General features: G+C 42.4%; 1 protein-coding gene across 8 annotated transcripts; it reads right to left on the bottom strand.

The window, feature by feature from the left end:
• Window positions 1-290: 290 nt before the first annotated feature.
• On the bottom strand, window positions 291-10,359 carry LOC141166647 (uncharacterized). 8 transcript variants are annotated; one of them, XM_073653540.1, is made up of 4 exons: window positions 8,380-8,511; window positions 5,383-6,095; window positions 3,776-4,782; window positions 291-1,481 (listed from the first exon to the last, which is right to left on the bottom strand). In XM_073653540.1, the coding sequence occupies exons 3-4, from the start codon at window positions 4,763-4,765 to the stop codon at window positions 1,380-1,382; spliced, it is 1,092 nt and encodes a 363-aa protein (XP_073509641.1). In that variant the 5' UTR covers window positions 4,766-4,782; window positions 5,383-6,095; window positions 8,380-8,511; the 3' UTR covers window positions 291-1,379. The 8 variants fall into 8 exon arrangements, with proteins under 8 accessions (XP_073509641.1, XP_073509644.1, XP_073509646.1 ...); XM_073653543.1 differs by having other exon boundaries at window positions 3,766-4,782; XM_073653545.1 differs by lacking the exon at window positions 291-1,481 and adding an exon at window positions 1,601-1,983.
• Between the last annotated feature and the right edge of the window lie 858 nt (window positions 10,360-11,217).

The following is an 11,217-nucleotide window of genomic DNA, read 5'->3' on the forward strand; positions in this document are numbered from 1 at the left end:
AGGGCTGCTCCAAATCTTCAGTGTCTGATAGTCAGCGTAGAATTTTTAACTGCATCTAGCCTAGGCAATACTTTGGGCGTAGTAGCCCAGCTGCGAAGCAAGCTGCACCGCCTGTGTATCTAATAAGAATTTTTAAATGCATCTAGCCTAGGCAGACTGTGGGGACCCCCAACCAAACCCAGATGCTCAGACCCCTACAGCCTGCCTTTCCTTGACAATACAATAATGTAACTCTTACAACTGGATGGGTGATTTTACTTAGAGAGACAGAGTAATTACACATGCAGCAATTTTTATGAAAAAGTATAAATCCATTTATTTTACATATATGCTGACAAACAATTAAAAACAATTATTTAGCAGACAGTGAGCCATAGTAAATAATGAACCGATCAATTGGGGTGGTTTGCAGGTTTACAAATATATATCCTGAGTGGTATTAACATCAGTTAAATCACATTGCAGTAAACAGTTTAACACCAGTCTTTTTAGTAATCAGAAGGGCTTTATCTTCCCCTCTCCACGGGAGGTAGCAAACAGAGCAGAGAAAACACAAGTCACAGTTTAACAGCACACCATTATGTGTATATATATCTCAGTCTATGCCTCAGGTGCAATCATAAATACAGGCTGCAGACTATCAATGCTCATGTGCCCAGTACACAGTTACCCTGTGCTGAAATCTCAGACCCCAGTTAGTGTCACCTCACTGAATCAAGCAAGAATATCTCATTTTGTGGTGTTAGCAGTGTTGAATCATGCTATTACCAGTCAGGAAGGCTGTTAGGACCCACTTACCACGTGACCCCTGGCCCCAATGCGCATTTCGCACTAGCTTCCTCAAGGGGGCGTGGCTACAGGCTCAGCCAATCACTCTTTTATGTCGGGCTAAGAGATCACGTGCTTCAATCTGTCCAATGCCGACTAGAAGGCGGCGCATGCATTCAGCCCCTCCTACCCTCCCCCCACCGTCCCTCGCTCCTCAACCACGCGTATCTGGACATCAGGATTAAGTCACCTGCGTCCAGCATGGATACTGACAGCCATGGACTGTGGAGAGGGAGGGGGGCACAAGGCACGTGCACCTAATCAGGAACAGGAGAGAGAGCACTGTAAACAAAGGTTAACCCTATAGAGTCTGTTTTGAGGCCGAGTGCCAGAGAATCAGATCTTAAAGGAGAACACACAGAGAATCTCTATAAAACATTCCTCAATCTGCTTATTACATTTTCAAATGTCAATGTGCAGACCGGCATGACATGAGTCTTGCAGAACCCAAAACCTTATAAATTAACCACTTTTTTAGTAAACTTCATTATTACATTACCTACTGGGCTTCTGCAAAACAATGTCTGCCAGTCTGCACTCACATAGTTCCTTCAGATAGGAGTCATGCAGACTTTATATGGGATTTCAGTTTCTTTAGTGTTCTGTCTTTCATATTCAACATGTGGAATCATCAGAATGAATTGACATTCGGCCTGAAAATAATAAGGGCAATTTGATTAGAGCCCGAATATACATAAAATGAGAGAATGTGCTCAGAGAAGACAAACAGGTTAAAAAATATTTTTTTAAAATAAAATGGTTTTGTTAAAAACCAAGGCAATTTTCATAAATTTCAATTGACCAAAGGGTGCTGCTGATGTGGAGTATTTTAGTAGAACATGGGCCCTAGAGGAAACTATTATAGAAAGGGAGAAAAGCTAAAAGCTTCATTCAAACCCATGGGGGCTCTAGTTCCCAGAACGTAGATCCATTTACATTCCCGTTGTGCTAAGATTTTTCTAATATCACCCCCTCTAATACCCAACTGGACATGTTCTATACCTCTTACTTTCAAACTTTAGGGATTACTCCCATGTTCCAGTTTGAAGTGTCGTGGGATAGTTTTTAATTCTTCAATGTTATCCTGTGTCTTGGAGGCTATTATATCAAGCACGTGTTCACGGGTTCTGATTTTAAGTTGGCGTGTTGTTAAGCCTATATAAATTTTGTTGCAGTTACAGGTGGCGTAGTAGATCACTTGTGACGTATTGCAGGTTATCCTCTGTCTAATAAAAAATTCCCTACTACCATCAGATGTTGAGAAAGTCTTTGTTCTTACGATGTTGCAACAGGCCACGCAGGCGCCGCATGGGTAACAGCCATTACTCGGTGGTCCTAAGTTAAACAGACTGCATTTTGCCGGAGTAAAGTGACTCTTTACCAGGATATCTCTCAAATTTTTACTCCTCCTGGAGGTCATCTGTGGATTTTTAGACAACACTCCGGAAAAAGATGGTTCAGTCTGTAGAACTGGCCAATGTTTTTCCAGAACAGATCTCATGGTCTGCCATTCTGAGTTATACGTTGAAATAAATCTTATGGTGCCTCCCCTACCGGCGCCTACTTGGGTCGGCCGCAACAACGCATCACGTGACACCCCTTTTGCTCTATTATAGCCGTGTTTTATTGTTCTTTTACTATACCCATGTTCTGAGAATCTCACCCTCAGATCCTCAGCCTGCCTCTCAAATCCCTCTTTAGTTGAGCAGATCCGCTTAATTCTCAGAAATTGACCAACTGGGATGGCTTTAACTGTTGAATATTGGTGACCTGACCCTGCATGCAGCAGGGAGTTGACCGCAGTCTCTTTTCTATAGACATCTGTTTGTATTTGTAATTTCTCATCCACTTCTATCAAAATGTCCAAGAATTCGATCTTCTCCCTGCTGCATTTATAGGTCAGTTTAATGTTGAATTCATTCATGTTGAGAGAGGTCATGAACTGCCGGAGCACATCCCCATCACCCTGCCAAATAAACAAAATGTCGTCTATATAACGAAGCCACATGGGGACGGATGACATCATCTGCGCGTCCTCGTCGCCAAAAATTGTTCTTTCCCAATAACCCATAAAAAGGTTTGCGTACGAGGGCGCGCAGGCCGCCCCCATTGCTGTGCCTCGCTTCTGCACATAGAACTGATCTTTAAAAACAAAAAAATTATGTGTGAGGATGTACTCCAGCAGCTCGACCACCAACTCGCATGTTCGACCATCCCAGTTGCTCATTCCGAGAAAAAAGCGGACCGCTTCTATTCCCTGCCCATGATCTATACAGGTGTAAAGAGCCTCTACATCTGAGGTTACGAGTATCATATCTGTTTCTAGGGTAATGTTATTAATCCGGGTGAGGACCTCAGTTGAGTCCCTCACATATGAGGGTAAGGTCTGAGCTAAAGGTTTTAAATAGTAATCTATGAAGATACAAATGGGTTGACAAAGACCCTCCAGGCCCGACACAATAGGGCGTCCTGGGGGCTCCAGAGGGTTCTTATGTACTTTTGGAACGAAGTATATTGTAGGGATTTTGGGAAATTTCACCAATAATCCCTCATATACTTTCTTCGGTATTATACCTTGTGAAAAGGCTTCATAGAGGATCATTTCCAGTTCCGCTGAGAAACTAGGGAGTGGGTTATTTTGAACTTTTAAATATGTATCCCTGTCTTTTAGTTGTTTATATGCTTCTCTTTCATACTTTTCTTTTGGCCACAGTACCACATTTCCCCCCTTGTCCGCCGGTTTGATCACAATGTCATCATATGATTTTAAATCGTCCAGAGCTTGACGTTCTGCTCTGGACAGGTTGTCTAATCGTTTTCTTGTGGTGATCTTTTGGAAATCATTGGTGACCAAGTTCACAAAGATCTCCACTGCCGGACAGGCGGACAAGGGGGGAAATGCTGCGGATCTAGGCATAATATTTTTAGGGAACTTACTTGGTCCTACCTCTGTTTGTTCTTCACTCAGCCTTTCTAAAGACATCAGGGCATCATCTTCTATTTGGTTGGGGGTCCTGTCTTCCAGATTGTTACTATCCATCCCTCGATTATGTACTTTGTGAAGAACCAATTTTCTCGCAAACAAATTTAGATCTTTTACAACTGAAAATAAATCAAAAGTATTAGTGGGTGAGAACGTCAGTCCCTTCTCCAACACCTGAATTTGTGCCGGGGAGAGAACATGGGTAGACAGGTTTATTACCTCCATCCTACTTTTATTTTTGTTGCTCGATTGGGAGGGGTTATTCTTTCCTTTTGGTACTTTTACTGCAGATCTTAGTACCCTCTGACCTGATGTTTCGCCTTCATCTTCTGTTTGGTCTTCCCCTGAGGTCTGTGATATTATAGAATTTGACCTGGGTTTTAGATCAGAGTATTTAGTTTTTTTGCCACCTCGAGATCTTCTTCGCCACCTATATATGTTATTCTGGCTGAGATCCCTGATGTCCCTCTGAAATTTGTTGGTCTTACTCTCATAGATTTCTGTCTCCCATTTTGTGAAACTAGTCTCCAATTCTTGATTTAGCTTGCTTAAGGCATCCTTATCAAGAGTTTCCTGCAGATTTTTCTGTAGTTCCTCAATTTCCCCATCCATCTCTGTAATACACTCTGAGTTGAGCTGAGATAGTAAGCCTAAGAAGGTCAAGGAGCAAGATGTAGCTGCTTCCTCCCATTTTTGCCTAAAGCATTCATCTCGTATTTCAAAAGATGGGAACACCTGGACTCTGAGTCCTCTTGGAATTAGATTTTTCTCCCGGTATTTACCCAAAAACGCTCTATTCCACCAGATACGTGTCCGCTTCAGCAGCAACCCCTTTAATCTCTCAATCATTTCCTGTGTGTCTTTATTGCCTTTATTTAAAACCAATGTCGGTTCATCACAGATGATTCCATTGACTTTAGATAGCCATGTCACTTCACGTGCCTTATAATCCATATTAGGAATGCTGGTTGCTGTGAAAAACACAGAAAAACTTATAATGTACCAAAAAAAGGACCAGACTTTGATATAAATCATGCTAACTCCATTATTAAGCATTTTACTTAGAGAGACAGAGTAATTACACATGCAGCAATTTTTATGAAAAAGTATAAATCCATTTATTTTACATATATGCTGACAAACAATTAAAAACAATTATTTAGCAGACAGTGAGCCATAGTAAATAATGAACCGATCAATTGGGGTGGTTTGCAGGTTTACAAATATATATCCTGAGTGGTATTAACATCAGTTAAATCACATTGCAGTAAACAGTTTAACACCAGTCTTTTTAGTAATCAGAAGGGCTTTATCTTCCCCTCTCCACGGGAGGTAGCAAACAGAGCAGAGAAAACACAAGTCACAGTTTAACAGCACACCATTATGTGTATATATATCTCAGTCTATGCCTCAGGTGCAATCATAAATACAGGCTGCAGACTATCAATGCTCATGTGCCCAGTACACAGTTACCCTGTGCTGAAATCTCAGACCCCAGTTAGTGTCACCTCACTGAATCAAGCAAGAATATCTCATTTTGTGGTGTTAGCAGTGTTGAATCATGCTATTACCAGTCAGGAAGGCTGTTAGGACCCACTTACCACGTGACCCCTGGCCCCAATGCGCATTTCGCACTAGCTTCCTCAAGGGGGCGTGGCTACAGGCTCAGCCAATCACTCTTTTATGTCGGGCTAAGAGATCACGTGCTTCAATCTGTCCAATGCCGACTAGAAGGCGGCGCATGCATTCAGCCCCTCCTACCCTCCCCCCACCGTCCCTCGCTCCTCAACCACGCGTATCTGGACATCAGGATTAAGTCACCTGCGTCCAGCATGGATACTGACAGCCATGGACTGTGGAGAGGGAGGGGGGCACAAGGCACGTGCACCTAATCAGGAACAGGAGAGAGAGCACTGTAAACAAAGGTTAACCCTATAGAGTCTGTTTTGAGGCCGAGTGCCAGAGAATCAGATCTTAAAGGAGAACACACAGAGAATCTCTATAAAACATTCCTCAATCTGCTTATTACATTTTCAAATGTCAATGTGCAGACCGGCATGACATGAGTCTTGCAGAACCCAAAACCTTATAAATTAACCACTTTTTTAGTAAACTTCATTATTACATTACCTACTGGGCTTCTGCAAAACAATGTCTGCCAGTCTGCACTCACATAGTTCCTTCAGATAGGAGTCATGCAGACTTTATATGGGATTTCAGTTTCTTTAGTGTTCTGTCTTTCATATTCAACATGTGGAATCATCAGAATGAATTGACATTCGGCCTGAAAATAATAAGGGCAATTTGATTAGAGCCCGAATATACATAAAATGAGAGAATGTGCTCAGAGAAGACAAACAGGTTAAAAAATATTTTTTTAAAATAAAATGGTTTTGTTAAAAACCAAGGCAATTTTCATAAATTTCAATTGACCAAAGGGTGCTGCTGATGTGGAGTATTTTAGTAGAACATGGGCCCTAGAGGAAACTATTATAGAAAGGGAGAAAAGCTAAAAGCTTCATTCAAACCCATGGGGGCTCTAGTTCCCAGAACGTAGATCCATTTACATTCCCGTTGTGCTAAGATTTTTCTAATATCACCCCCTCTAATACCCAACTGGACATGTTCTATACCTCTTACTTTCAAACTTTTGGGATTACTCCCATGTTCCAGTTTGAAGTGTCGTGGGATAGTTTTTAATTCTTCAATGTTATCCTGTGTCTTGGAGGCTATTATATCAAGCACGTGTTCACGGGTTCTGATTTTAAGTTGGCGTGTTGTTAAGCCTATAAAAATTTTGTTGCAGTTACAGGTGGCGTAGTAGATCACTTGTGACGTATTGCAGGTTATCCTCTGTCTAATAAAAAATTCCCTACTACCATCAGATGTTGAGAAAGTCTTTGTTCTTACGATGTTGCAACAGGCCACGCAGGCGCCGCATGGGTAACAGCCATTACTCGGTGGTCCTAAGTTAAACAGACTGCATTTTGCCGGAGTAAAGTGACTCTTTACCAGGATATCTCTCAAATTTTTACTCCTCCTGGAGGTCATCTGTGGATTTTTAGACAACACTCCGGAAAAAGATGGTTCAGTCTGTAGAACTGGCCAATGTTTTTCCAGAACAGATCTCATGGTCTGCCATTCTGAGTTATACGTTGAAATAAATCTTATGGTGCCTCCCCTACCGGCGCCTACTTGGGTCGGCCGCAACAACGCATCACGTGACACCCCTTTTGCTCTATTATAGCCGTGTTTTATTGTTCTTTTACTATACCCATGTTCTGAGAATCTCACCCTCAGATCCTCAGCCTGCCTCTCAAATCCCTCTTTAGTTGAGCAGATCCGCTTAATTCTCAGAAATTGACCAACTGGGATGGCTTTAACTGTTGAATATTGGTGACCTGACCCTGCATGCAGCAGGGAGTTGACCGCAGTCTCTTTTCTATAGACATCTGTTTGTATTTGTAATTTCTCATCCACTTCTATCAAAATGTCCAAGAATTCGATCTTCTCCCTGCTGCATTTATAGGTCAGTTTAATGTTGAATTCATTCATGTTGAGAGAGGTCATGAACTGCCGGAGCACATCCCCATCACCCTGCCAAATAAACAAAATGTCGTCTATATAACGAAGCCACATGGGGACGGATGACATCATCTGCGCGTCCTCGTCGCCAAAAATTGTTCTTTCCCAATAACCCATAAAAAGGTTTGCGTACGAGGGCGCGCAGGCCGCCCCCATTGCTGTGCCTCGCTTCTGCACATAGAACTGATCTTTAAAAACAAAAAAATTATGTGTGAGGATGTACTCCAGCAGCTCGACCACCAACTCGCATGTTCGACCATCCCAGTTGCTCATTCCGAGAAAAAAGCGGACCGCTTCTATTCCCTGCCCATGATCTATACAGGTGTAAAGAGCCTCTACATCTGAGGTTACGAGTATCATATCTGTTTCTAGGGTAATGTTATTAATCCGGGTGAGGACCTCAGTTGAGTCCCTCACATATGAGGGTAAGGTCTGAGCTAAAGGTTTTAAATAGTAATCTATGAAGATACAAATGGGTTGACAAAGACCCTCCAGGCCCGACACAATAGGGCGTCCTGGGGGCTCCAGAGGGTTCTTATGTACTTTTGGAACGAAGTATATTGTAGGGATTTTGGGAAATTTCACCAATAATCCCTCATATACTTTCTTCGGTATTATACCTTGTGAAAAGGCTTCATAGAGGATCATTTCCAGTTCCGCTGAGAAACTAGGGAGTGGGTTATTTTGAACTTTTAAATATGTATCCCTGTCTTTTAGTTGTTTATATGCTTCTCTTTCATACTTTTCTTTTGGCCACAGTACCACATTTCCCCCCTTGTCCGCCGGTTTGATCACAATGTCATCATATGATTTTAAATCGTCCAGAGCTTGACGTTCTGCTCTGGACAGGTTGTCTAATCGTTTTCTTGTGGTGATCTTTTGGAAATCATTGGTGACCAAGTTCACAAAGATCTCCACTGCCGGACAGGCGGACAAGGGGGGAAATGCTGCGGATCTAGGCATAATATTTTTAGGGAACTTACTTGGTCCTACCTCTGTTTGTTCTTCACTCAGCCTTTCTAAAGACATCAGGGCATCATCTTCTATTTGGTTGGGGGTCCTGTCTTCCAGATTGTTACTATCCATCCCTCGATTATGTACTTTGTGAAGAACCAATTTTCTCGCAAACAAATTTAGATCTTTTACAACTGAAAATAAATCAAAAGTATTAGTGGGTGAGAACGTCAGTCCCTTCTCCAACACCTGAATTTGTGCCGGGGAGAGAACATGGGTAGACAGGTTTATTACCTCCATCCTACTTTTATTTTTGTTGCTCGATTGGGAGGGGTTATTCTTTCCTTTTGGTACTTTTACTGCAGATCTTAGTACCCTCTGACCTGATGTTTCGCCTTCATCTTCTGTTTGGTCTTCCCCTGAGGTCTGTGATATTATAGAATTTGACCTGGGTTTTAGATCAGAGTATTTAGTTTTTTTGCCACCTCGAGATCTTCTTCGCCACCTATATATGTTATTCTGGCTGAGATCCCTGATGTCCCTCTGAAATTTGTTGGTCTTACTCTCATAGATTTCTGTCTCCCATTTTGTGAAACTAGTCTCCAATTCTTGATTTAGCTTGCTTAAGGCATCCTTATCAAGAGTTTCCTGCAGATTTTTCTGTAGTTCCTCAATTTCCCCATCCATCTCTGTAATACACTCTGAGTTGAGCTGAGATAGTAAGCCTAAGAAGGTCAAGGAGCAAGATGTAGCTGCTTCCTCCCATTTTTGCCTAAAGCATTCATCTCGTATTTCAAAAGATGGGAACACCTGGACTCTGAGTCCTCTTGGAATTAGATTTTTCTCCCGGTATTTACCCAAAAACGCTCTATTCCACCAGATACGTGTCCGCTTCAGCAGCAACCCCTTTAATCTCTCAATCATTTCCTGTGTGTCTTTATTGCCTTTATTTAAAACCAATGTCGGTTCATCACAGATGATTCCATTGACTTTAGATAGCCATGTCACTTCACGTGCCTTATAATCCATATTAGGAATGCTGGTTGCTGTGAAAAACACAGAAAAACTTATAATGTACCAAAAAAAGGACCAGACTTTGATATAAATCATGCTAACTCCATTATTAAGCATTTTACTTAGAGAGACAGAGTAATTACACATGCAGCAATTTTTATGAAAAAGTATAAATCCATTTATTTTACATATATGCTGACAAACAATTAAAAACAATTATTTAGCAGACAGTGAGCCATAGTAAATAATGAACCGATCAATTGGGGTGGTTTGCAGGTTTACAAATATATATCCTGAGTGGTATTAACATCAGTTAAATCACATTGCAGTAAACAGTTTAACACCAGTCTTTTTAGTAATCAGAAGGGCTTTATCTTCCCCTCTCCACGGGAGGTAGCAAACAGAGCAGAGAAAACACAAGTCACAGTTTAACAGCACACCATTATGTGTATATATATCTCAGTCTATGCCTCAGGTGCAATCATAAATACAGGCTGCAGACTATCAATGCTCATGTGCCCAGTACACAGTTACCCTGTGCTGAAATCTCAGACCCCAGTTAGTGTCACCTCACTGAATCAAGCAAGAATATCTCATTTTGTGGTGTTAGCAGTGTTGAATCATGCTATTACCAGTCAGGAAGGCTGTTAGGACCCACTTACCACGTGACCCCTGGCCCCAATGCGCATTTCGCACTAGCTTCCTCAAGGGGGCGTGGCTACAGGCTCAGCCAATCACTCTTTTATGTCGGGCTAAGAGATCACGTGCTTCAATCTGTCCAATGCCGACTAGAAGGCGGCGCATGCATTCAGCCCCTCCTACCCTCCCCCCACCGTCCCTCGCTCCTCAACCACGCGTATCTGGACATCAGGATTAAGTCACCTGCGTCCAGCATGGATACTGACAGCCATGGACTGTGGAGAGGGAGGGGGGCACAAGGCACGTGCACCTAATCAGGAACAGGAGAGAGAGCACTGTAAACAAAGGTTAACCCTATAGAGTCTGTTTTGAGGCCGAGTGCCAGAGAATCAGATCTTAAAGGAGAACACACAGAGAATCTCTATAAAACATTCCTCTGGATGGGTGAGGATCGGTCACAGCTTTATTAACTCTTTATACTCATTCCATTAGAAAGGCATTTTATTTCTAACATATTTCAGCTTGTTGCAGCATGCCCTGGGTCTCCACTCCGGCAAGTTGGCCAACAAGTGTAACTCTCCAACATGTCCTTTTTATTTCCAGGCCACGGAGCATCCTGCGTACTCTTATGCAGGACTCTGACCCCCATCCATCACTCTTAACGCTTGTTCCACTCCGTCCTGGAGTCCTGACAGGAATATGTCCAGTCCAATATCCATTAAGTGAACACCGTTGGGCCGTATGAGTCATACCACTACACCGCCTCTGTCTCTTCTAAATTTTGCCATCCGAATATTTATTACCCGCCTTGTCCGTTCGATGTCCATGATGTCTCGCACACCTTGCCATACCGCTATTGGCACAATCTCTGACCATACTATAACTAGTTTTGTGAAAAATTCTCTGAAGTGCTCAGTGTCTAGTTTCATTATTGCCATTAGTTATACGCTCTTTTGATGACCTAGGTTGTTTCCCCCGGCCTGTATAACCAAGATGACCGGACCTCTTGCCTCTCTCCCTACCTTAATTACCTCCATTAGTACCTGTGGCCATAGCAGGCCTCTAATACCTCTCCAGTTGAAATATGTGTTATGAAACTCTAATTTCCTCCCGCCTGGGCGGACTTTTGCCCTTTTTTCTGCCCAATATATATACGAGTGGCCTATCACCCACACTGTTGGCTTAGCGTCACCTGTAAAAGAAACAAACCACGT

This window comes from Phyllobates terribilis, unplaced genomic scaffold (genome assembly GCF_046119375.1).
Source record: "Phyllobates terribilis strain yellow unplaced genomic scaffold, ASM4611937v1 Scaffold_11__3_contigs__length_659146591, whole genome shotgun sequence".
NCBI classification, from domain to species: domain Eukaryota; kingdom Metazoa; phylum Chordata; class Amphibia; order Anura; family Dendrobatidae; genus Phyllobates; species Phyllobates terribilis.

Coding starts and splice junctions, on each gene's coding strand:
- LOC141166647 (XM_073653538.1), bottom strand. CDS start 9,379: ATGGATTATAAGGCACGTGAAGTGACATGGCTATCTAAAGTCAATGGA. Junction 6,598..8,379: donor ACAAACAGAGGTAGGACCAA/GTAAGTTCCCTA, acceptor AAATTTTTATAG/GCTTAACAACACGCCAACTT.